General features: G+C 43.0%; 1 protein-coding gene and 1 non-coding gene across 6 annotated transcripts; one reads left to right on the forward strand and one right to left on the reverse strand.

Annotated features, from left to right (window-relative positions):
• The first annotated feature begins 3,220 nt into the window (after window positions 1-3,220).
• Trnam-cau (transfer RNA methionine (anticodon CAU)) lies at window positions 3,221-3,293 on the forward strand. The gene has a single exon. It is a non-coding gene; the product is annotated as a tRNA-Met (tRNA).
• A 7,323-nt stretch (window positions 3,294-10,616) lies between these two features.
• On the reverse strand, window positions 10,617-21,977 carry Znf322 (zinc finger protein 322). Of its 5 annotated transcripts, XR_007591800.1 has the most exons (6): window positions 21,736-21,977; window positions 20,974-21,058; window positions 17,642-17,722; window positions 12,679-14,806; window positions 11,753-11,817; window positions 10,617-10,927 (listed from the first exon to the last, which is right to left on the reverse strand). XR_007591800.1 is itself a non-coding variant. In XM_050142603.1 (5 exons), exon 5 carries the CDS (start codon window positions 14,631-14,633, stop codon window positions 13,437-13,439), a length of 1,197 nt encoding a protein of 398 aa, XP_049998560.1. In that variant the 5' UTR covers window positions 14,634-14,806; window positions 17,642-17,722; window positions 18,777-18,892; window positions 20,974-21,058; window positions 21,736-21,977; the 3' UTR covers window positions 10,617-13,436. The 5 variants fall into 5 exon arrangements, 3 of the variants coding, with proteins under 3 accessions (XP_049998560.1, XP_049998558.1, XP_049998559.1); XR_007591799.1 differs by having other exon boundaries at window positions 11,753-14,806; XM_050142603.1 differs by adding an exon at window positions 18,777-18,892 and having other exon boundaries at window positions 10,617-14,806.
• Window positions 21,978-26,715: the final 4,738 nt, after the last annotated feature.

A 26,715-nucleotide genomic window follows, 5' to 3' on the forward strand; every position in this document is an offset into this window, starting at 1 on the left:
TCGAAGAGCCTAAGCCTGAGGGGCGGTGAGCTCTGGGGTAGAGCAGGTGCTGATCTAGAATGAGGGGGAGCGGGTTGCCAGCTCCAGTTATGCGCTGTCCTCCCTTGTCCTTGTGGTGGAGGTCCTCCCAGGGAAGACTGCTCACACATGGGCTTCAGTTAATGGAAAGTCTTTAATAGCCAGCTGGTGACGACACTGGGCATTCTGATCCCAGTGTAGCACTGAGTCTTTCTCATTGTGAGCTTATAAGCACAAAAACCATGTTCTGGGTTGACACACTTTTCTGTTAACGAGAACACTTAGCCAGACTGGAACAGGAAAGAAAAAAAAAAAACCAAAACAATAACAAAAAAATCCCCAAAGTTAGCACATTTAGAGACTGTCCCAGAACTATGTACTTTGATAGACTAAGTCTTTGTTTTCCATTTTAGCAGGTGGTGTTGCCTCTGTGCTGAGTTCTACACCCTGAATGGTATTTCCATGTGGAGGCAGCTCTGCTAAGTCCTGAGGGCATACTATGGTCTGCGGCCCTGTGGCCCTGTTACAACTCTAGGCTTCTATGGCCCTATTCTCTGGTAAATACCTTAAGGGGTTTACCTTACTCTAGATCCGTGCCCTGGGCTCTATTTGATGGTTTAAAAAGCAAATGGGCCATGCGGTGCTGCACACCTTCAATCTGAGCACTCAGGAGGCAGAGGCAGGTGGATCTCTGAATTCCAGACCAGCCTGGTCTACAGAGTTAGTTTAGATGGCCAGGGTTACACAAAGAAACCCTGTTGTAAAAAAAAAAAAGTTTAGTAAATAAATAAAAGGCAAGTGAAAGTGGTGTATATTTATTCATTTTAATGTAATGTGTATATATTATTTTATTCATTTAAAATTTATAGATGTAAGTGTATCTGTGTACACGTGTGTGCAAATGCATAAGGAGGGGCAGAAGAAGATCTCGGATTGCCCTGCCTGGGTGCTGGGAACCAAATTCTGTTACTCTGCACAGAAGTGTGTGCTCTTAACCACCTCTACAAGGTAGTTTTATAATTATAACATCCTTTCCTGTTCAAAGAATCTGCATGAGATAATGAATTAATTACAAGTCATGTGATTTAGTCCACTCCTCCATAGCACAGCCAGTGTGCTGGAGAGGGTGTGGATATAAGGGCTGGCTTGCTTCAGGAGCTCCTGCAGGTCCCTGGCCCAGTCCCCTTAACACCTGTGTCTTTCCCCCATCTGATCTCCGAAATTGACTTTCTCAACTGTGGGATGTGACTCATAATGGAAGACACATTCTGCTAATTCCACGAGTCCATTCAAACACTCTCGCCCTCTTAGCAAATAGACTCATAAACAAGGGTCCTGAACCCCTGCTCCCAAGCACTTACAGTTCCGTGGAAGGCACTGGCTATTGTCTGTTCCCAGCCGTCGCTCTGAGGACATTTCTTTCTCAGGCAACAGTTTTTCAGACCCTGTATCTGTCTACCTTTTCTCCTGAAACTTCAAGGTTTCTAAATTACCTGGCTAGCACTTCTTCATTCCAGAGACCTTTGTTTGTTTGTTTCTTTTGTTTGAGATTGGGTCTCTCTGCCATCCTGGCTGTCCTGGAATGTAGACCAGACTGTAGACCTTGCTGTTCCACAAATCAAGTCCTTACCCTGATACTAGCTATGCTCAGAGAAAATGATCGTGTTTCAGTATTCACCCAGAAGTCTGCTTCCATGCGGAAAAGCTGTGGAAGGCACTGAACTCTGCTTCCTCTCCTCTCTTGGCACTTGACTGTTTAGAAAGACTGTGAGGAGGACCAGGCTGACTATGAGACCCAGGAAATAAAGAGAAGTGGGGACAGGGGAGGGGGAAGCAAGTTGGTAAGACAAATGCTTCTAGATCAGACAGTGTGGAGGTGCCATATATTTTTGTTTTGTTTCTCTTTGCTCTGGGGGTCTTTTTAATCTATGTTGACACATAAACAGAAGCTTTTCTTCTGGAAAATGACAGCTATAAAGCGTCACCTTCATGAGCTCATGAAATTGGAAGATGTATCGCAGCACAGGGAAGTAGGAAAGAGTGGAAGGGGCATATGATGAAGAAACATTGTATACCTGTACACTGGCTGGCTTATGTCAACTTGATACAAGCTAGAGTCCTTGAAGGAAAAGGAACCTCAATTCAGAAAATGTCTCCGTAAGATTGGGATGTAGGCCAGCCTACAGGGCATTTTCTTAGTGACTGATGGATGGGGAAGGGTTCAGCCCATTGTGGGGTCACCCCTGGGCAGCTGGTCCTGGGTTCTGTAAGCAAGCTAGGCAAGCAATGGGTTGAAAGCCAGTAAGCAACACTTCTCAATGGCCTCTGCATCAGCTCCTGCCTCCAGTTTTCTGCCCTGCTTGAGCTCCTGTCCTGGCATCCTTTGATGATGAACAGTGATGTGGAAGTGTAAACCAAATAGACTCTTTCCTCCAAAGTTGCTCTGGTCAAGGTGTTTCATCACAACAAAGATAACCCTAACTAGGACAACCTGTATGAAATTTTCAAGGAAAAAAAAAATTTAAAGTTCAGCCCTGTTTTGTTTCTCATCCGGCTTTGTCAATCACAAGTGAGTGATTAGTTCTACTGAGCCTCGGCTTTATCAGTAAAATTTGAATAATGATACAGAGGTTTAGGGGGGAAAATATGTTGAGAGAAATAATGTCAAGATCTTTAATGGGTTTGTGGGTCATAGATGTGGAAAAGAAGAAATGAAACAAAAACAAAAACAACACACACACACACACACACACACTGACATCATTGTGTGACATTTTGAGGGATCATTCAAGACAAAAATGGTTGAACCTGCAAGTTTGCATGAACTGTCCCGCACACCTGTCTCCCAGAACTGATGTGAACTGTTTACACTTTTAAGTATTCAGTGATAGGCACTGTTCCAACAGGGCAGGGCTGTCACGGGAAAGAAAAAGAGATTGAGAACAATGAAGATGTAAAATGTGTACAGGAAGATGACAAGTTGTAGCAGACTCGGCACCCTTGTTCAGTCCTACATCATGACTTCAGGGCTTGTGAGGCTATCAAGGGCACAGGGCTAAGAGAGTCTGTGTTGGTTCTCTTGGAAATATCCCTGCCTTAAAACAAACACCTAGAAATACAGACTTGAGGACTGACTGACGGTGAAAATGGGGACAAATAGAATACATTCTATTGAATCTATAACAAAGCCATAACCTCTGTAGCCCTCTTAGCGCAGTAGGCAGCGCGTCAGTCTCATAATCTGAAGGTCCTGAGTTCGAGCCTCAGAGAGGGCAGCTTTTGCTCATTGGATGATTTCCCCTTCAACACATTCTTAAAGCTAGGCTCATAGACAAAGGAATACTGCAGAAATTTTAGGAACCCTGCGACTGAGAACTGCCTAACAAGACGTTTTTCTGTGCGAACCTTTATAGAATTTAGAGACGAAGAGGTTCAGTGAATGGAATTGTCCCCCAGTGTATTACTGGTTCTTCTGATACATAGGACAGGAACGCTCTACAAAGGGGTCCGACGGGGAGGTGGCATACAAGATGCTGGACTTCCTTTTTCTGGTGTTCCATACTTATGAGCAACCGGACGTCAATTTTGTGGGTAGCTAGAAGACTGGGTTAGCAGAATTGGTGTTGGTACTGGAATAAACTGGGAAACAGGCTAAGCCTCGTCCAGAACAGGGAGAATCCAGGCTGTGAGAAAACTGGTCTGGGGTCAGGTGGATCTGGGTGAGAACTGAAAAGCTTCTGTTGTCCTAAGGAGGACCTGACACACAGGGGACTTGTAGGAGCAGTCCAAGAAACAGAGAATCCGACCCCGACGAGCGCTGTCTTCAAGGCGGCATTGCACAGCTAGCAATTCTAACTGTAGCCTCAGAAGTCTTCAAATGTCTGAGGAAACAAATGCCTCCACAATGACATCAGGATAATCTGCTACGGAAAAACCCTGATGGCCAAAAAGGATAAAGGACTTTTTTTTCCTGTCTCTCGGGGTGGGGGTGGGGGTACAAGGCAGCAACCAGGTGTGGTCCTGCCGAGTTAGTACCCATCCTACTCTTACTTAGTTCACGCTCAAAAAAAAAAAAAAAAAAAAGGGGGTCTCACTTAAGAATAATAGCTTAAACAGACAAAACAGGGTTCTGTTAAATCTCTACCCTTTACATAATTGCAATTCCTGTCTTCCAGATGCCCCTGCCTTGAGGCCTATATGAGAATTTCTTACACTGCAGTCACCTGACCTGAGATTGTACACACTGTAAAGTCCCTTCCCAAGATCCTCATGTCTGAATTCTTGGAGCCAGTGAGGAGTTGCTTTGCATGGGAAGATGGCTCTGTAGCTGTGTTAAGGTCACAGAGTACGAAAGGGAGTTTAATTTAGCTTAGGGTTCCAGAGGGCCAAGAGGCCAAAATGGTGGGAGGCTGGCAAAATAGCCTCAGGCACAGCTGCAAGAGCAGGAAGTCGAGAAATCACGGCAGGCTGCAAGCCCCAGGCAGGGAGAGGAGGAGGCAGGGTGAGTCCGTGAAGTCTCAGCTGAGCCCTGGGACTCTTCCAGCAAAGCAACACCACTTCTGCCAACAGCTCCACCAACTGGGGACCAAGTCCTCAAGGTACCCGAGCCTAAGGTGGGCATCTGTCATCCTCATCACCACAGACAGACTGGGATTACCCAGGTCAGTCCAATAGAATCAGATGAGTGGATAAAAACAGAGAACCTCTCCATTATCCAAAATAATTCAATGGCAGGAGATTTAGAGATATATGTGAGTAGAAACTGGTCCTTCAGTTCAAGCTTTAAAAATGGTGGAAGAGGTGAAACCTAGAAGCCGGAAATAGAAGAAAAAAGGATTCTCCTGATGATGCACAGCTAACACTCTAGGTGTAACAGAGACACTTGGACTACTGATCTGTAGACCTGAGAGACGGCAAAGGCATCATCACACCACCTCACTGTTCAACCCTTTGGCTTCGAAGATACATGTTCTAGCAACAATAAAAATTAATTGCTTTTAGAATATAGAGAGGGTACAGCTGTCTTATCGGTCTTGAGAACTGCTATATCTGTCTTGTAAGGAAATATTAGGAGAAAATTTCCCTCACAGGCGTGGTTTCACAGACAAGAGTCTGTCACATACATTCAAGTAAACTAAAACCACAGGCTCTCTTTGCATCCAAGTGTGTGAGCAGAACTGTTTGCAGACCTAGAGTTTTGGCTGAATGATTGTATTTAGTTGTTTTCTAACGGGTTCAACTGAAGATGCCAGGATGAACTAAAGGGGGGCTAAAAATCTGAGGGTAAAGAAGTGCACTACTCACAGCCAGGCAGTGGCAGTGCACGTCTTTAATCCCAGCACTAGGGAGGCAGAGGCAGGCGGATCTCTGTGAGTTCGAGGTCAGCCTGGTCTACAAGAGCTAGTTCCAGGACAGGAAAGCAACACAGAGAAACCCTGTCTCAAAAAGCCAAACAAAAAATAAAATAAATTAAAAAGTAAAAAAGAAGTCTACTCACAATGGGAATCATCTGTCCATGTTTATTCTTCTCTCAATCTTTATTCTTCCTTGTTCTCTCTTGTTCTACCTTGTTCCCTGTTCTACATGTTACAAACATTCTCAGTCATTCATTCATATATATATGAATATATATATTCAGCAATTCCCCAGCCCTAGCAGGTTCCAGGATCGGATTGACCTATAGAAAATCAGATAAGGGTTTCTCCCCGCCCCCCCTCAGATCTATGGGAGTGGCTAGTACACATCCAGTGAACTCCTTAATGGAGAAAGTTAAGAAAGGAATTAAATCATCAGGGGAATCTAGAGGAGAAGGTTAGCGCTCTATGCTACATTTTTAGATGGTTAGAAGGAGCCAAAGGGTTTATTTTCAATAAAATTGTGAATAGGGCACTGATAGGTTAAATCAGTGTGCCATTTCTTTTCTCCCAGCAAGCATAGAGGCTACCAGGTAACCAGGCAACCTGTCTAAACAGTCAGGGAGAAGCTGATGGCTCTTGATCAGATAGCACATAAACCAAATGCTGTAGTTTCAATGGGCCGATGTCTGCAGTTAGACTTACTGCCCCAGCACTTTAAATTGTGAGTTCTGGGGTATGCGGTTATCAACTTTACGTTCGTGGGTGTTGTGGGTCTTCCTCAGGGTTGCAGACAATTATCTCTTCTGCTGTCCTTGTGAGTAAAACACAGCCATAAATTTCCTGAACTAAAGTCATCAGTAAACTGAGGTGAAGGTGAGTGTCAGGAGTTAAGAGTCTTCTGAATGAGGTAAAACCAGAGCAGCAACTTGGGCAGGTAGAAATTCTATGCCCTTGGCACTCTGTGAGTATCTGAATGAAATGCTCCATGCCTGGATCCTAAGCACTGACCAAATGCCAGCTGGTAAAGATAATTGCAGGAAGGCGGATCTCTGCGTTTACATAGGGGAAAGAAACTGTTCTGAACTGTGGGAATTAATTCCCAAATATGTAACAGAAAGGGAGTCAGCTACAGCGAAAACTCTACTCAAAGGACAGCCACTTTCTTCAGAAAGCAATAACACCAAAAAGCCATGACTTTTGGTTTAGCCTTTTTCAGATCTCTTGGTTCTGATAAGTCCCTAGTGAAAAGATGGCCGAGATGTTGCAGCTTGTAGCTGTTTTCCAAAAAGAGCAGCCACCAAGTGTGTTTTCCTGCTCCCCTTCCCGCCTGTCTTTTCCCTCAACTTCTTCAAGTTGCTACAATTTGTTTTGAGGGCTTCTTTTGTCTTAGATGAACAAAGCCCTATCTAGGTATTACCTGGCAATCTGAAATGTTTTTGTGGGTTTTTTATTACTATTAATTAAATAATATTGTTCTTCAGCTAAAGTTCTTCAATTTCGTTGAATTTTAAAAATCAACACAGAAACATCTCCCTGCAAGAATCTGAATTGCTCTATAAGAAACCTTTGGAGTAAGATGGAAGATTAGGAGGCTCTAAGTTCCTGACAGAAACTTTTAAAACAAGCAGAAAGTATGAAAAGCCAAGCTTTCTAAAGAGCAGAAAGTAGAGTCTAAATGGCCTGTGGCTAGTGGCAGGTGGGCTGCCATTCTTCATGAGAGACACTGAAGGAGGAGCTGGATGGGCGGAGATATATTTGAAAAACTAATGCTGAAAACTTCTCAAATTTGACAGAACTCATGAATAGTCACATTCAAGAATCTCAACAAACTCCAAGCAGGATAAGATAAAAAGACCCATTACAATCAAACCCCAAAGGGCAAATATAAAGAGAGAATTTTAAAAGCAGCAAAAGAGAAGCCATTAATTTAGTAAAACACATTCTTCAATGAGATTAATTTCTCTTCAGAAGTGATAGAGGCAAGAAGGCAGAGAGAAGACGCGTGTAAAGTGTTAAAGGAAGGAACGTGCCAACCAGGAGTGAATTTAGCAAACGGGTAGGAGCAAGACGGCTCAGCAAGTAAAAAAGTAAAAGCACTTGCTGTTAATGTTACAACCTGAGTTTGACTTTGAGGATCCATAAGGTGGAAGGAGAGAACAAACTCCTGCAAATTGTCTTCTGATTTCCACATATGCACTGTGGCATTCTCTCTCTCTCTCTGTCTCTCTCCCTCTCTCTCACACACACACTCCACACTACATGTTAAAAACATTTTTAAAAGAAGGTATCTAGCAAAGATTTCAGAGGAGCCTGAGACTGGTGGGGTACCAAGCAGTTGGTCCTTATATCCTTTCCTGTGGTATTGGAGAGCAGGGAGGGGAGGGCTGAGATTAATATGAAACCCACATGGAAAAGTTAAAACGGAAAACGATAGCCAGCAGGAGCTTTCACAAACAGATTCTTGGAGCTAGCAAGAAACCAGGCATGAGGGACATTCCCAGAAATACACAAAAGATGACCCCAGCTAAGAATCTAAGCATCATGCAGAGGGTACCATAACTGCCCTTCTGTAGTCAGATTGATGACTACCTTGATGGAAGAAGATGCGGAGATCCACAAATAAGCGCTGGGCCGAACTCCTGGAGTCCAGTCAGAGGAGGAGATATATTATCAGCAACGGGGCCAAGACCATGATGGGGATACCCACAGAAACAGCTGACCCAAGCAAGTGGGAGCTCACTGACCCCAGATTGACACCTGGGGAACCTGCATAAAACCGGACTAGGCCCTGTAAATGTGGGTGACATTTATTATGTGGGTTGGGCAGTTTGTGGGGCCACTAGCAGTGGGAAGCAGACTTTATCCCTAGTGCATGAACTGGCTCTTTGGAGTCCATTCCCTATGGAGGGATACCTTGCTCAGCCTATGTGGAGGGCTGGCCTTAGTCCTACCTCAAGTGATAGAATTTGTTGACTTCTCATGAGAGGCCTCACCTCTCAGTAGAAGGGGAGAAAAGTGGGGGGAGCAAACGAATGAGAGGGAGAGGGAAGTGGGATTGGTATATAAGATTTTTTTTAAATAAAAAAGTAGTTTCGCCGGGCGATGGTGGCGCACGCCTTTAATCCCAGCACTCGGGAGGCAGAGGCTGGCGGATCTCTGTGAGTTCGAGACCAGCCTGGTCTGCAGAGCTAGTTCCAGGACAGGCTCCAAAGCCACAGAGAAACCCTGTCTCGAAAAACCGAAAAAAAAAAAAAAGTAGTTTCTACAAAACTGAAAAAAAAAAAAAAAAGAAATAGTTAAAGTTCACGGCCATCCTAGGCTACAAAGTTTGAAAACAGTCTGGGCTGAAATTCTGGCTTAAGACAAAAAGAATTCATATTATCCTATGTTGCTAAGTATAAGAAAATGATGTGGAACTGAAGACCACACTGCACTTGGGTTTAAAGGCAGCTAGCAGCACTATTTAGAGTAAGATATCTTAGAAAGGAAGACCGTGAATCTTTAAGCTAGTAAACTCTGGGGAGGGTAAACTGTAGGAATGACCCCCCCCCCCCAACTGGGAATTAAAGGCCACCTAAACACACTATGAAGACAGGAAAACCTTCAAAGAAGAAAATAAATCAGTAGAGATCATGGGAAGGTTTTAACGGTTAATGAAGACAATGTACTTGGATGGGAGGATGCGAGGGTTTGGCATATTCAAATAAAGTCAAGGCACTAATTTCCTTGGGAGAAGACAGGTTAGGTGTATGCTCTTAAGTAGCCAGGACGGCTGTGACTATTAGATCCTATTTCCTGGTGCAACAGTTAACTAAGCGGAATGTGGGTTGGGGCATCTAACACAGACAGATCATGAGAAAGTACTTGTTTTAATTCCCTTAGCAATGCTTTCCTGAAAACAAAGCTGTAGATTAAGCTGTGATAGGTGACTCCTAAGGCATTCCTATCTTTGAGCCAGCTGCCACGCTTTAAAATAGCTTCCATTGCCTTCACGTGTGAGACCTCAGGCCTTCATTTGGAAGAGATGTGGGGCTCAAGAGGAGTCCACTTAAGAGTTCTACATTAAAACTTCTAGAGTTCTTCTCAATTTCAAATAATTATGCAATTTGTCAGTCTTAAGACGAGTCCTGAAAACAAGCTTGCCCAGAACTTCAGAACAGGTGTGAAGGAGTACAAAGTTCAAAACAGTCACTCCAAGTCGTTGCTTCCTCTTCAGGTTCTAATTGTCAATTTGATGTTACCAGTCACTAGCAACAGTCCTTCCACCTTGGCTTTCGAGGGATTCATGTAGCCCAGGCTGAAACTCCTCATCCTCCTACCTATTTCTACCTTCCGAGTGCCGAGAGCTGCCCCGCCCACCTTATTCTCATTTCAATTTAGTACGCCAGAAATAAATGTTGTTCTCAATCTCTGTCTAAATTTTGAGACAAGGTCTCCCACTGAACCTGGAGCTTACCTAACATAGCTAGACTGGCTGGCCAGGGAGCTCCAGGGATCTTCTTATCTCTGCCTTCTCACTGCTAGGATTACAAGCACCACGGTGCCTGATTTTTACACAGGTACTGGGGACCCACATTCAGGTTATCTCAGCTGTGGTGGTTTGAATACTTAGTCCCCAGTTGGCACTTTATAGGAAGGTTTACGAAATGTGAACTTGCTGGGAGAGGTATGTGTGACTGGGAGGGGGCTTTGAGGTTTCAAAAGACTCTTGTGATTCCCAGTTAGCTCTGACTTGTGGTTGTGGATTAAGATGTGAGCTATCATGGAGTCACGCCTCTGAAACTGCAAACCAAATTAAACTTTCTTTTATAAGTTGCCTTGGTCATGGTGTGCTGTCACAGCAATAGAGATGTAGTAACTAGAACAGAACCAGAGAGTGGGCTGTGACAGACCTGACCATGTGGTTTTTCTCAACTAAGGTGGCAGACGTTGGGATTTTGAACTAGAAAAGCAGTTACATTCTGTAACCAGAGCTTAATGGGCCACCATAGCAGGAAACTGGTAGACAGAAGTGCTGAGAGCTATGCAGACTGTGGAAACTAAGCTCAAGAGGTTTCAGAGAGGAAGAATATTAGCAACTGGGCTAAAGATCTTTCTTGTGATATTTTGGCAAAGAATGTGGTTGCCTTCTGCCCTTCTACAATGGTTATGGTTTCCACCTACACATTCATCATTAAGTACAATACCCCAATGGAAATGCAGGGGACTAGTTAATTTCTCATAGTATAGTGGAGACAAGAATAGTTTTTCAGAACAAATGTTTATTTAAGAATTAAAGGTAAACAAAACAATAAAGCATAGAGGAGTACACGGACAGAATATACTTTATTTTCATTTGGTCTGAAATCTTGAAAAAGTTATTCTAACTACTTACCTGAGGTAGATTTGGGTTGGCACTGCTTCAAGGGAACCTCCATCCATCCCAGAAGTTACTTTCTAGCTTTGGTTACAGGCTCCCAAGTGGTCCTCTCCAACCTCAGGTTACGCTACGTAATACCAACACCTTCTCACCATAGTTAACAGGCTCAGGCCTGCTTTACATCCTCAAAGTTCTGTTTGAGGAATGGTCCACTGTTAGTTTATTTGGAGACTACAGACAATTACCAGTGAGACAGGCTGAAGGAAGGGTAAGTCACCAACCTACTAATGTTTTAAGCTTTGCCTCTTTCTCCATGGTCTATTCACTGATTAATAAGCAGTCATAATGACTAATTTTTTTTACTGCCATTGTCATATATCCAATATTATTTTAAGTATCACAATTATCAAACTTTTGCTAGTAATACCATGATATTCCTCAAGAAGAAAAATACATATCTAGTGTGTGTTTATCACAATGGATAAATTTTCATAGTACTAAAATTATTTGTAAAAATTACCAGAACACATCTGATTAAAACTGACACAACCTGTTTCTTAAAGGGAAAAACACTGGAACCAGATTCTTTATGGAGCTAAATTCACTGGCCTTAAGATTATGATTATCAAACAACTATCAGGTTAAGAGCTTACAGCCACACGTAAGGTATTACCAGATCACTTACATGAATTGAAACACTAATACCCCATGGAATCCAGGGGTTCACTAAACAAATTACAACAAAACTAGAGGACTATAATTAGCAAGAAAATAATACTCTACAGAGTCCCAAATGCTACAGGAACTTGAAATAGTTGAATTAAAAGTCTTTTAAGCCAAAGAAAGAAAAACAATGAGAAGTGAACATAAGATGCTTGGGTCATAAGCTATCCAAAGAATGATAAAGACAATCAACTACCCTACTGTACTGGGAACAAATGTTATCCTTAAACCTCAGGTGAATCTGCCAACCACTTTTCTAACATTTATAATCCTGCATTTCAAAACAAGAATATACCTTATATTGTGTTGACTGCAATCCTTTCCCTGGGATTAAACTGTATTTTTCTTTCCTTGACAGAACTGGAATAAATGAAAAAAATGTGTCATTATGAAGCTTAATTTGCTGCAAGCATCAGGATACAAGAATGAAGAACATGAGCTTTGGAGTCAGGACCCTCAAATCAGTGTCCTGCTGCTCTATTAAGAATGCCTCTTTGTCTCTCCTCTGCTTTCTCTGGTTTACAACTTTCCCCTATTTCTTCTGCGCTGAGCCAGTTGATTCAGTATCTATCACTGAAAGAGATGTAGCAAGTAACAAAAAGCTGGATACTATAACAGGATCATAACCAGTATTCAGGAATTGGTTGTTTGGGCTTGAAAAGAAACGAATCTCTATATCTGAAATTTCAAGGGCCAGTGATAACTCAAAAAAATACTTTAGGGACAATTTTGGACCATTTTGTGGGCAGATCTCAACACTAAGAGCTGAGTACTCTGCTTTTTGCTGAGGTTGATTATGCAAAGGGGAAGCAACTGATAATTTTAACCCAAACTAAGTATTCCCTAGTTTCTTAGTTCTTTTCATAGCCTGCTAGCAACACACCATTCCCATCCTAGATAAGAGACTTTAAAAAAAAAGCAAAAATCAAAAGCACGTCTTTCTTCCAACAATAACCCATGTCCTACCTTATACACAAGATTACAATCCTTTTCTTTACTGAATTTGAGTTTTTAGGAGTGAAACTAAAGCAATCATGAGGTGGTTCAGACAAAAGAAGTGTCTTTACCTGAGCTACCCTTCAGCTCCATGCTGTCCTGCCCCAGCTCCTCCAAACACGCTTCTGGGTCACTAAGACACTACTCCCTCCCATACAGCTCTATTCAGCTCCTTATAACTCTGAGAAGAGCTCTCTCATACATAGCATATATACAGATTCTCACCCACAACTAGATCTCTCGCTGGAGCAACTCCTCTGTAGAACCGGTTCTTTGGGGCCCGATTAGATGAGAGCTTCTAGCTTCTTAGACACAAAGCATTTATGCGTTTTCACTGATGTGAGTTCCCTGATACACCCCCAAGAGCTGAAAATTAACAAGCTTTTCTCATTCAGACATGTATATTTCTTTTGATTTTTGTTTAGGTGGATACAAACCCAAGACTCTCCAACAAATATTTCTGCCACACTCAAGACAAATATCCATTTATACCAGTATGGCTTATCTGATGGGTAAGAGAGTCAGAATTCTGTCAGAAGCTTTTTCCTGCAATTTCTGGGGTTTCTCCCCAGGTGAGTTTTCTGATATCCAGTAAGGCGTACATATTATCCAAACTACTGCTGACACAGAGCATTTAAATGGCTGCTCTCTGGTATGAATTCTCTTGTAACGGTGATGGGTTAACACTGCTGGAGATTTCCCATACTGCACATGTAAGGTTTCCTATCTGAACCTTCTTGTGCAGAAGGTTTCTCAAATCCCAAAGCATTTGTGGAGTTCTTCACAAATGTGGCCAATAATGGTGTCCTAATAGGGCCAATCTATTGCATAAAGCTTTTGTTACAGTTCCAAAGACTGTAGACTCTCTCTCTGGTCCCCAATGAAGTCTGAGGTCCAAGGTAAATCTGAAATTCACCTAGGAGTCTTTCTCTTAATGAGTTCTGATGTGTAAATCCCTTTTTTAAAGGTAATGCGACTTCTTGTCAAGACATCCGTGAGGTTTCTGACGCACGAGAGCTGAGATCAAGTCCTTTTTCACTCACATTACAGATGTAGTCCTCACCAATGTGCACTGTCTGATGCTGAAGGGCCGAGCTATGATGAAAGCTTTTATCACATACGCTGTATTTATAATGCAGCTCCTCTGTTTGAGTCCTCATTTTCTGCTGCGCAACAAAGTCCATACCTAGGAAGAAACCGCTCTCACACATAGACCACTGATGTGGTTTCTCTTCCATGTGAATTCTCTGATGTACAATAAGGTCTGAGCTACAGCTGAAGCTTTTCTCATATTCAAGGCATTTGAAAGTATGAGTGTGAGTTGCCTGGTGCCTAATCAGGTTGGCACTCCGGGTAAAACTTCTCATACACTCCAAGCATTTATATGGTTTCTCACCGGTATGGACTCTCTGATGTACAATAAGGTCTGACTTCTGGCCAAAGCACTTCTCACAGGCACCACACTTGTACGGCTTCTCCCCAGTATGAACTCTCTTATGTACAATGAAGGCTGAACGGTGTCGATAGCTTTTCTCACATTTACTGCATTTGTAGGGTCTTTCACCGGTATGAGTCCTTTGGTGGCTAATAAGATCCGATTTCCCACTAAAAGCCTTTTCACATTCCAGACACTTAAATGGCTTCTCACCTGTGTGAGTTCTTCGGTGCCTTATGAGATTTGTACTTCGACTGAAGCATTTATCACACTCATTACACAGATAAGGTTTTTCACCTGTATGGCTTCGCTGGTGGACAAGCAGATCAGAGCTCTGACCAAAATTCTTGCCACAGATGTCACAGGTATAGAACTTTTTACCTGCATGTGTTCTCTGGTGTCCTGAAAGGGCTAAGTGGTGCCAAAAGCTCTTCTCACATTTGCTACATTTATACGGTTTCTCATAATTATGAATCCTCTGGTGCGAAATAAGGTCTGAACTTTGGATGAAGGTTTTCTCACACATATCACATCTATAAGATTTCTCCCCAGTATATGTTTTCTCACACATACGTGCTAAGTTTTCACAAAAATTTTGTTCATGTTCAAGGCACTGACAAATTTGATTATCTATTTGAGTAATCTCATGAACATGAATGTAAATCTTTTTCCCCTTCTGAGGGCATACATGGTATATTTTTCTTTTTTGAGTTCTCTGGTTACATCTCTCATCTGAAGTGTACATTTTCTATGGTTCTCTCCTAAGTGGTTTTCCATTGGTCTTCTTGACCCCTGTTTTCATAGTCATTTTACTGGTAACTTCAAAAACATATGTTTCAAGCCTTTCATTCATTAGCAGTTTGCGTTTACAAATTTCCAGCATCATATATATCAATTTCTTACTTGGAACCTCCAAACCTATGAGACAAAGTAGAAATATTATTTATATTTCTATCACTAAGAAGTCTAAAAGCCAAATCACTGCAGTAAAGACTGATAGAAACTTTTTATTGGGGTGGGAGAAATGACTCGGTGGATAAAGGTGCTTGCTGCCAAACCTGATGACCCGAGTTCTACTCCCATAACCAATCTACATGGTAGAAGTTGAGAACTCACTGTCTTCCAACATCCACTCTGGTGCCATGTACCAACATACACCTCCTTCACACTGAATAAATGCAAAGGAAAGGAGAAAAGGAGGAAGGGATGGAGGGAGGGAGGTGGAAGAGAGAAAAGAGGAAAAGGAGGGGAGGAGGAGTAAACTGTATATTCTGCATGATTCCTTATCCAGAACAAAATGTTCTGGATCTGTGATTTTTAAAGACCTGCATATACATAGCGAGTTGCCCTGGAGATGGGATGCATATGTACACGACACTCATGCATGTTTCATAGCCAACTTATTTGGTCCTTCACATGTGCCATCGTGTGTAGTCTTTTTCATGCAGCACCACCATCTTTTATTTAGTAATATAAATATGAGTTTGCATCTTATTGTATTAAGAAAGTGAAAGTAAACAAGCAGAACAAGAATAAAGCACACACATCAGTGCAAACGACACCCTTCGCTGTGTTCCTGCTACCACCTAGCAAGCCTGTAGGTGTGCTACAGCAGGGCTTGCTTCCATCTCTCACCAAGGAGGACAAGCTGCTGCTGCTCAACCCACAAACTTTCACCTTTGTGGGACTCCCATCTGCTTTCTTCACATCTGCATCCTGACTGCAGCTCTACAGCCACTCTCCTGCATTACCAATGTCTTTTTTTCTACTGGGTCATTCTCATTAGTAAACAGGCTATCCTTTCTCCTCGTTAAGGAAAAAAAAAAAAAGCACAACCAACAAGCAAAATTCCTTGATCACCCCAGCCTCAAACTAGTCTTCCCATTCTGTTTCCTTTATATTAGAACTTACCAAAAGAAAAATCACCCGCTACTAGCCTCCAAATCTTGTCTTCTAGGGTTTCTAGAACATATTCCAATTAGACATTTGACCCTTTGAAACCTGCAAACGTCAAGGAAACCTGATCCCTAGTTCCCAGCTTAAGTCATTTCTGTGTTCTTCCCCTACTCTGGTCACCCTGGTCTTTGACACAGTTCAAGCAAGCCAGAACTATTTCCATTTCAGGGTCTTAATGTCCTCTGTCTGTCTGTCTATCTGTCTCTCTCCCTCGCTTAAGGACTTTTCCTCCTCTAGATGTCTTCACTTAAATCTTTGCTCAATTGTTACATACTCCCAGTGGGGCCTTTTCTAATCACCTTATTCTCCACCTCGACTTACACAACACCCTTTCCATCCTTTCTTTTTTATTTCTCTCCACTGAATGTGAACCCTAACAGACAAGATCCCCCATACTTATTTCCATTATTATTTAGTTTGTTCACTGCTGTTTAACACCTAGGACAATGCCTGGCACATACGAAGCTCTCAAACTCACAACAGATTTTCTTATGGCATCTTTAGGTGACTGTATAACCTATGAACCATTTGCTGCTCACTATACACCTATTTTTCTAGGGAGAATGTCACAAAGGTCAAGTATCTAAGAATGGACTGGAGCCTACATAAATGAAACCAATATCAAATGAAACCAGTATCAAAACTGACTGAAAATGGCATGCCAGTAAATGTAAATGCTCACCAAATTCAGCACACTGATAATAAAGTGGAGCAGAACTCAGACAACACACCAAAGGGATCTCAAATAATAAGATAATGCACGACTTCCTATTGCATCAATTTACTAACTCCAGGTTTCTAATTTTCACTCAGCAGTTGATAGTATCCTCGGTGTGTGAATATAGCATTAAGTGAATCCTTGTTAGACAATAAAGTATCCACCCTTGTTACATAAGCGGATACTTCTCTATGTATTTCTTACCAAGATGGTGAATCAGAGTTCACCTTGCTGACCCATGCATGGTGGGTATCAAAGGGCTGAAGGTCTGCCTGGCGGAAGGAAACCGCACCAAATACTGACTTGCCTTGTGGGAAACACCAGAGAAACCACTAATATCTTGAGCAGAGAGCATGTTTTGTCCCTGTCACAATCAACCCTCAAATCCTAAAATCACCAGAGAACATTATTCCGACCTTATGAAGCTGCGATTACAGAAATGAGTATCTAGAACCTGTCTAGAACCTTCTCTGGCCTTCCAGTCAAAGGAAGTAAGCAAAGCCTGCCTTACACTAACAATAAACTCTCAACTCATCCAAAAACCTGAAGGGTCACCTTGCAATTTCTTCTGTTTTGTACCTCACAATCAAGGTGTCAAAAATTTGTTGGCTCCATTTCCAAATTCATAAATCCCAACCACTTCTCACCAATTTCTACTGCTACCAATCTGGTTCAAACCACTCTTCCTTCTCCTGTGGAGTATTATAACTTAGCTGGTTGTTATAGGCCAAACTGTGCATCACTTCTAATCCCTACCTTTTCAGAATGTGATACATCTGACCACAGGATCTTTAAGAATGACATTTGGATGGCCCTGACTCAAGTAGACCGATGTTCTAACAAGAGAGTAGGATGCTCAGAGTTAGCACAAATGCACAGCCAGAGAGTGAAGACTGTGAGGGCACGGGGAGAACGGAGCTGTGTGCTCCAAGCAAACCACCAATATACATAATAAAATAATTAAAGGAAAAGTTAAAATTCCCCCCTTAGCTGACAAATTAAAGGGGCTAATACATCACAAAAGATGGACCCTACTCTGGTGAAGGAGAGGTCTAAAGATTGAACAAACTGTCGCTTACCCAGAATCTAAACAGACGAGAAACAGCAGTCACTGCATTCAGTGTCTGGTCTTGAGAAAATCAAAATTAAAATACAGTTTTCTGTAAAACACAAGGACAAAACAAATTTTATGCTAGGCCATTTATACACAAAGAACTTAACAGTGAGTAAACATTTCCCTTAAAAAGGGCCAATGAGAGCAGGGCAGTAGTAGCCCATGCCTTTAATCCGAGCACTTGGTAGGCAGAGGCAGGATCCAGATGTCTGTGAGTTTAAGACCAGCCTGGTCTACAGAGCTACTGCCAGGACAGGTGCCAAAGCTACACAGAGAAACCTTGTCTGGAACACCGCCCCCAAGAAAGGGGGACAGACTGATGGGTGTTGGATACATACTCAGCTGCGTGTGCTGCTCGCCCAGAGGACCCAGGCTCAATTCCCAGCATAGTGTCTCACAACCATCTTTCTGTAACTCCAGTTCCAAAGTATCCAACAACCTCATTTGGTCTCTTGTGTTGTAGGAGGCCACTTGTTTGCTTTTGGCCACCCAGACTCCCAAAATAATCAAACAGAAACTGTATTAATTAAATCACTGCTTGGCCAATCACTTAAACATACTGCTAACTAGATTTTACACATAGAATTAACCCATTTTTATTATTTTATATTTTACCATGATGCTTGTGGCCTACCAGCAAGGTTTTAACTAGCAGATCGTGTTTTTCCTCCCTCTGGTGGCTACATGACTTCTCCCCTTCTGTCTTCTTTCTCCCAGAATTCGGTTTAGTGCTCCCTCCCCATGTTGTGTCCCCCACCTCCCAGCTCTGTTCTGCCTTCCTATAGTCTGAAGCAGTTTCTTTATTCAAGAACCAATAAAAACGACACATATGTAGAAGGACTTCCTACACCACTCTCGGGCACTGGGCATGCAGATACAGTACACAAATACACATGCAGGCAAAAACACTTATACACACGACACCAGATGATGTGTCCACCGGAGTGGGATAATGAAACACAGATTCCCCACAGTCACAGAGGGGAGTGATAAGTACAAAAGAACAAGACAGAAACGAACTCTGGATCGGAGTTAGATGGAGTTGAAGGGCACTATCAGAATGAGGTCGTAGTTTGTACTTATAGAGAAAACAGACGTACACACATAAAACCGTGTTTTTATCCAATACTGTCAGTTGTCACGTCACAGAAAGGCAATCCCAGCAATAATGTACTTAATGAACATCGAGATTCTGGGTTCTAGACACCATTCGTCCCTGAAAGGAATCAGGAGACGTGTTAGATATGGGTTTTCAAACCAGCCTAAAATTAATATTCATGTTGAGCCAAAATGTAGACATGCTCAACGAGAAATGCGATATGCTGAGTTTTTTTTTTTTGTTGTTTTGCGGTAATGGGGATTGAACCCAAGGCCTGTAAAACACTTTTACATTCTACCATTGAGCTATATACCCTATACGTTTTACATTTTGAGAAAGATTTTCCCTAGGTCGCCTAACCTAGCTTTGTAACTTGCAATCCTACTGCCTCAATTCTTTAACTGAGGGCCGGGTGATGGTGGCACATACCTTTAATCCCAGCACTCGGGAGGCAGAGGCAGGCGGATCTCTATGAGTTCGAGGCCAGCCTGGTCTATAAGAGCTAGTTCCAGGACAGGCTCCAAAGCCACCGAGAAACCTTGTCTTTAAAAAAAAAAAAAAAAAAAAAAAAAAACCTCTTTAACTGAGTTTGCTCACAGCTTGGAAAATGGACTAGATTATCTCATTCAGCTCCCAATCCAAAGCATCACAAATGCCCTCTATCACCAAGAATGTGTGATGCACAAGGAAAGCAAAGCAAAGCAAAACAAAACAAACAAAAACATGTAAAACCAGAAAACAATTTTTCTATGCAAACAAAATACAATCTGGCTGCCGAACTTCAAAAGACTATGACACTTCCCATGTTTAAAATGCCGTTTCTTACCATTTATCTAGAATAAAATCCAAGGTTTTTACTGCCCTCCATAATATGGAATTTCTATCATCTTCATCCTCACAGGACCTCAGAAAGTTAACACTGTTTCTTCTGCCTACACTGCTGATCCTTCATGCAGCCTTCTCCACTGTTTGAGTCATGTGAGACTGAAACTTACTACCTCAAAAAGTAGCACACCTTGATTACCTTCTCTCAAAGACTTCATACCACCCTAATGCTCAACATCACTACCCAACTTTACCATATGTATTTTATGTACGTTCTCTTGTTTGTTTCTCAAGTTAAAACAATGTCTTTGGGTTACTGCAATTTCTTATCTGTTCCGTTTAGAATACATCTGCTAAACCAAACCAAACCAAACCCCCATAAGTAAGCAAGTATCAGAATAAAAAAAAGGACTATCACTACCCTTGGGTCTCCAACAATAATACAAGCTAAGCTGTCCATCTGGCAAACACAAACACATCCTCCGAATCTTACCTCCAGGTTGCTGTCTCTAAAATGCTTTTCTTACCCCCTCCTAGGAAGGAGCAACTTTTGTCTTCTCATGAGCAACATCAGACTGCATTTCATAAGCAAAGAGCAAACAAAAGTTCAAATATACAAGCTGAGCAACAGCACTTCGGAGCTCAAGAGTCTTTTTGGTTACAGGACACTTGGGACAATCACACAGTAAGTATTTAAACTATTATCTGAAAACCCACACCTGCTGTATACGCCCAGACCACGGATTGCCTCACTTCTTCTCATTGTTTACGTGGACATGTAATCCTCCCAAGACCACTGTAAAACCAACTATCAACACCAATGTCTGCATCCTACAGACAGAACACTTGTTTCTATTGGTAGTTAGCTAAGGCTTAACAGGTAGGTAAGTAACAGCCAGGGTTTCAATATCCATTCTCTCCTCCAGCCTGCCTGAGCATTGGGCCAGTGTCTTGTTTGTATGGAAAATCAAAAGAGGGACAACTGTTGCACGCCTACTGTGAACATGCACACGCTTGCTGGAAAAGTAAAGTGTACTTTAACCGGTACAACAGGGTCTGGTCTTTATGTTAGCAACAAAGTCCTTTCTTTTCCTCAAGTATGTTTTACTTCTTTCTTATCCCATCCCTACTTCAAAATTCACGTATATAAAAACAGATATAAGGCCGGGCGGTGGTGGCACACTCCTTTAATCCCAGCACTTGTGAGGCAGAGGCAGGAGGATCTCTGTGAGTTCGAGGCCAGCCTGGTCTACAAGAGCTAGTTCCAGGACCGGAACCAAAAGCTACGGAGAAACCCTGTCTCGAAAATTAAAAAAAAAAAAAAAAAAAAACCCCCCCCCCCCAAAAAAAACCCCCAGATATATACCACTTACCATAACAAGAACTCAGCGACTTTTTCTTTTGGCTCCACCAGGTTTCTAAGCCAGAACTACTCATAATATTCAATTCTTCCCTCTCCTAGAGGAAAAAGCAACAAAGCTGAACAGGGTTGCAAAGCTTACAATTTTTTACATCAAGTCATTTAAATATCATCCCGTGCACACTTCACAGCAAAACCCTAGGCCTTGTTTTCCTCCTGCTACTTCTTTTTGCTTGTTATCATTTAATTTTTGCTAGTAAGACAGGGTCTCATGTAGCTCAGGCCGTCCTCAAACTCGCTAGGCAGCTGAGGCTGGCCTTGATTTCCCTAACCTCCTGCCTCCAAAGCACAAACGCTGAGGTGACTGATGGGTACAGTATTATTTCAACTTCTGAGATCAAGGATTCCTTCTTCGCACACTACAACTCCAGGAATATGATACATGAATGCAAGATTACATATAACCAAGCCCCCTAAAAGTAAATGACTATGTAATGCTCTGACCAAGCCGATTCTGCAAACAGATTCCCCGGCAGTTTAACTAATCTCCGCCCTTAAGACGGAGGGGGGGGGGCGGGTCGTTCTCCCAACGCCCCTGGCTCTCTCGACATTCAGGAAGGCTACAGACTGCCTGCAAGCCCGGCTTCATTGCTACCGCCAGGACAGTCGTACAGGCTCCAACTTTTCGTAGACTGTGCTCCTGACATCAGAGGCGTGGCGCCCGGCCCCCGATCCCCGCGTCGCCAAAGGCCGCGTTGCCCGGGGGCCAGCTTACCCGGCCGCCCTGGGCGGCACTTCCGGCGATTGGAGCCTGCAGCCGGGGCTTCCGGGTCGCGCACGCTGAGGCAGCGGGTTCGGTCCCAGCGTCTGTCAGGGAGAGAGGGTGAGGCCGAGAGGCGGAGAGGTCAGCGAGCCGTTCGCAAGGTACCAACCAGGCTCACCCGGCCACCCGCGCTACGAGGCCAACCCCGAGAGCGCGCACCAGCTGGGACGCGGCGGCGTAGTCCCGCCTCCCGGCACGTAACCAGCCCTCATAGGGCGTCACCGCGGCTCTGAGCCAATAGGAGCCGAGCCTCCGGAAATGAGCGGAGCCTGAGCGCGCCTGCGCCCTGGCGCTCTGGTGGGCGGAATTTCCAGTTTTTAGCCCCTGGAATGCGAGACTTGGGAGCTGGCTTGGCTGTGGTCCTCGCGGAGCTGCAACCACGCCCCACGATGTTTTATTTTCCCCGCAGGTCTTCATAGCACGAGCCGGAAGTAACGTCGCAAGGATAGAGGCTGCGGACCCAGACTTAAACACCGGAGATCCGGAGAAGTAGAGATTTCCAAGGCGCAGCGGAGCTGGCGCTGGAAGCCAAAGACAGAGAAGGATGAGAGGCTTTGAAAAGGGAGCGGCGGCATGGCCTTGCTACGTGGAGAAAGCGGCGAGGAAATAGTACCGTTGAAGGGATTTCGGTTCATTCTGACTGAGATTCTAGGCTAGAGAACTGAGATATAAAAAAGAAAATGAGCGTTAAATGTCCTCTTAACTTGAAGTGGAAAAAAGTATGTAGGCCGGCGAGATGGCTTACTGTGGGAAGTGAGGAGCGGCAAGTGTTTACTGCTCAAACTTAGACACCCGAATTCCATCCTTGGACCCCATGTAAAAGGCTGACTCCCCGAAAGTTGTCGTCTGCCACGCACACACAATAATCAATATATAATGTAGCACACATATCTCCACAGACCTACTATATGTATATATAAAAAATCCCTCACAGAGGAAGATGAGTACTAGAATTCTCTGGTCTGGCAAAGGATTTGGATTGGCTGAAATTCTAGAATTAGGGACCGAGGATGGCAGTTATGTGTTCCAGATTCACTAATTCCTATTTTCGGAATGCAGCTTGTTTGTTTTAAACGAAAATTTCTAAGGCAAAACTGTCCTATCACAGTTATCCTAACATTTTAATGTTTCTCTTAGACTTACTTATTTTATGTGTATGAGTGTTTTGCTAGCATATATATATATATATATACACACATTCATACATACATATATATGTATGGGCACCACCTGCGTGCCTGGTGCTCTCGGAGGGCATCAGATTCCCTAGAATTGAAATCATGCATGGTTTGTGAGCTGCTGTGTAGCTGCTGACTGCGAAGCAAAGCAGGGCAAGAACAGGGGCCTTTACTGTTATCTCTCAAGCCCTCGTTCTAATATTTCAATAACTTTTATTAACTTTTTTGAGTATGCTATGCACCAAACACAATTCTAATCACTTTGTGGAGTGGGCTGTGTATAACTATAGTAGGAGGAGAGGTATTCTAAGAAGAGATTTCTGTCATTCTCTTCAGCTATGAGGGCATTCAGACAATGGACTCCAAGCAACTGGAATTTTGGCAGGAGTCTTATGCTGGGAAAAGGAAAGGCCTGAGGCCCTGTTGCAGCCAGTGGGAAAGTCTGAGCAAGATTTCATACAGTTCTGCCTATGGTGATGAGCAGGGCTGCAATCGACCAGGACTGCTTACTTATGCTAATCTCATGCCAAAAAAAAAAATCACACTCAAAAAAATTCCTGAACGTCATGTTAGCCCCCCACCCCTCAAGATTTGAATGTCTTTACTCCTTCCTCTTACCAATGTAACCTCACTAAGTAAGTATTTCCCTGCTTTTCCTTGCTTGTCTTTTTGACACACCGAAGCTAGGTGGCGGAACCTAGCTTGTTAGCGCTATCAAGGTCCGTGCATGGACTCTAACAGCTACTGCAAACAGAGGGATTAATTTGCCAAGATTACACATTTAGTAACGGGAAAATGGTTTGAGCTAATGATACCAGAGTCAATTACTGGAACCACCATACTTAGGGCTACCTCAGAGTATCGTGGGAAATGGCTGGACTGAGCGTTAAGAAGGAGTGGTAAGTGCTGAGCATCCTTTGTCAATTGCTCTAGACATATTGGCCCAAGCAGAGGATTCAGTGCCTCCGGTCCGAGCATCTCTAACTCACCTGACATGACAGTAGAATACAAATACGCAAGCCAGCTCAGTCCTGAGCTTGCTAGTCTCATGCTCACAGTCTAGGATGGAAACTGCAGACGTCAGTAGTTTAGAGAAGTTGTAAAAGATGGCATGGGAGCATAGAGATGGGGCCCTTGGCTAAGATATGGGGGAGAGGTTGGAGAAGAATGGGCAGTTAGGCATGAGGCGGAAGATTAGAAGTTGGCTGAAGATGCAATGGGATGGAAATGAATCTCAGTTATTTCAAAGGGGCTGACTTCATCCTCTAAGAAACGAGACATCAGGCCAACAAGGTGCCCGTGGGTGAAAGTGCCTGCTGCCTAGCCTGACGGCCCAAGTTTGATTCTCAGTGCTCAGGAGGTAGAAAAACTGACTTCCCCATGTTGTCTACTGATCTCCACATTTGTGTGTGGCACACTTGTGCCACCCCCACCCACACAAAGGGACTAGTGATTATTTTAAAAGAGAAACAATTCCTGAAATTTTAAGCATACTGGGGTAGCTTAGTTATCCCTGAAGTTCAAATATTTTAAAGGTTTTTTTCTTTTTGATTTTAGTTTTAAATGCAGAGACAAAGATAATAAAAATTTAATAATAACATTAAGTTTTACTATCAGGGTCAGATATTACAAAGAAATCAGATGAAATAGACTTCTGGGTGTTATATACTATGGATTATGTTTATATGGTATATACACTGCGTTCCAGGCATTTTATCATCCCTATTTCTTTTTATCTCCTAAATAGCTGAAATATCTCGGATTTTCCACTGATACACAGAAAGATGATGTAAAAGTATCAAATTAATTTAATGAACAACTTATCTGCAGATTCCATTTAACTTTAAAATTAATGAACATCCTATTTTATACTGTAGTCCAATACTATGAGTAGAAAATTGTAAAAGTTGGTTGTGTCTTTAAAATAACAATTGAAACCAGGTGTAATGGTTCACACATTTAATTCAGCACTTGGGAGGCAGAGGCAGACTAGTCTTAAAGGGCTCTCTAACAGGCCCAAGCCTTGCAAACATAGAACTGGCAGGTCTTGCCACCCCCACTTCCCTCTCCCTCACAAAACCATTAAATTCCCTTATTTAGGTAATTTCACATTCCCAAAGCTAGTCACCAAGGTCTATTCCCTTATTTGGCCACTTCCATATGCCTGACTAAAACACCAGGGCCCAACTATCCAAACATCAAGGTCCAGCAACCAAAATCCATTATTTGGCTATACTGACTAACATGTCTATAGTAATAAGAGCGGCGGGGCTGCGTCCCCAGCACCCCGGCCGCCTGGCTAGCTTATGCCCGAAATAACAACACACAAACTGTATTCATTTAAACACTGCTTGGCCCATTTCCATCTAGCCTCTTCTAGGCTAATTCTAACATTAATTTAGCTCATTTCTTATCATCTATGTAGCACCGCTAGGTGCGCTTACCGGGAAGATTCTAGCCTACGTCCATCCTGGGTAGGAGCTTCATCGCTTATGCCCAGGAGAGCGAAGCAGGGCCTCTGCTCCAGAGAGCAGAGCTGTGAGTCTGAGCTCACTTCCTCTTCCTCCCAGCACATGTCCATGTAAGACAACTCATTCTAACACACACCTCCCCTTTTACTTCTTAAAAATAACTCCTGCAGAGATACCACTGCTGTCTTTGCCTGATCTAGAGGCAGTCCCCCCTCCCCCCACCGCCACATCTCCAATTGTCCCTTCTAGGGTAAATAAATCTCTTTTGTTCCGAAAATTTGTTATCTGAGTGTCTTCTATGTTGACTCCAAAGCCTCTTCAAATCTCTCTTGAGTTTGAGAACATTCTGGTCTACATAGAAAGCTCCAGGAAAGCAGGGCTACATGGGCACTGTCTTAAAACCAAACCAAACTGGGTGTGGATAAAAGTTTTTTAAACAGCTGACCACCCAAGGCTTGTCAGGGAGAATCTCAGGTTAAGCACAGGTATTTTGTGGAATATTATTTTAACTAGGTAAAGGTGTGTTATATTTGTTTATGCTGTGGGATAATATTTTAACTATATAGATGTGTTACTTCTGTTTAATTATATAAAGATTTGTTGCATTTGTTTCACCTTGCCTGCATATGGTACCTGATTGGTCTAATAAAAAGTTAAATGACCAATAGCTAACACCACTGCCTAACTGGAAGAGCTTATCATCCTAACAAGGGTTTTGACCATATTAAAGCAAAACAGATATGTTTTTATACAAATTTTAAATATAATGCTTGATACTGCATGACCATGCTGCCTTCTGGAAGGAGACAGGACTACTGACTACCATGGGGCATCTATCTTTTCTTCTCTAAGAACATCATGGAGTTATTATATGAAGCTTTGCTTCCCCAGAGGGGTGCAGTCATGCACTACCAAGAGTACCAAAAAGAAGGGGACTGAAGATCTTGGGCAATCACCTAGTCAATGCTACTGCTGAAGCTGTACCACTTAAGATAGAAGGAATGTTTCCCTTTTTATAGGAAGACTTTCTCCTCCTCCTGAAAGGCTGTACTGTACTCTCCTCAAGATAGAGGAGGCCCAGGGACAGGGTTGCAGTCTGGACCATCCTGGATGGTGGGTCACTGTTGATGGTCATCTATGGCTACATCAGTTCCTATACTGAAAATCTTTAATATCTCTTCACCAAATATACCACAATTTCACAGTGACTGACTGTGATGATCCAGCCTCACAGATTACACTAGTTAAGACTTGGGACAAGTCCTGGACTTTCCCGTTATGCA

The sequence above is a fragment of the Alexandromys fortis genome, unplaced genomic scaffold (assembly GCF_014885135.2).
Source record: "Alexandromys fortis isolate MF-2015 unplaced genomic scaffold, M_Fortis_MF-2015_v1.1 scaffold_5, whole genome shotgun sequence".
NCBI lineage: Eukaryota > Metazoa > Chordata > Mammalia > Rodentia > Cricetidae > Alexandromys > Alexandromys fortis.

Excerpts from the sequence above, each read along its gene's own strand:
- Znf322 (XM_050142601.1), bottom strand. The coding sequence starts at position 14,633 with ATGTACACTTCAGATGAGAGATGTAACCAGAGAACTCAAAAAAGAAAA.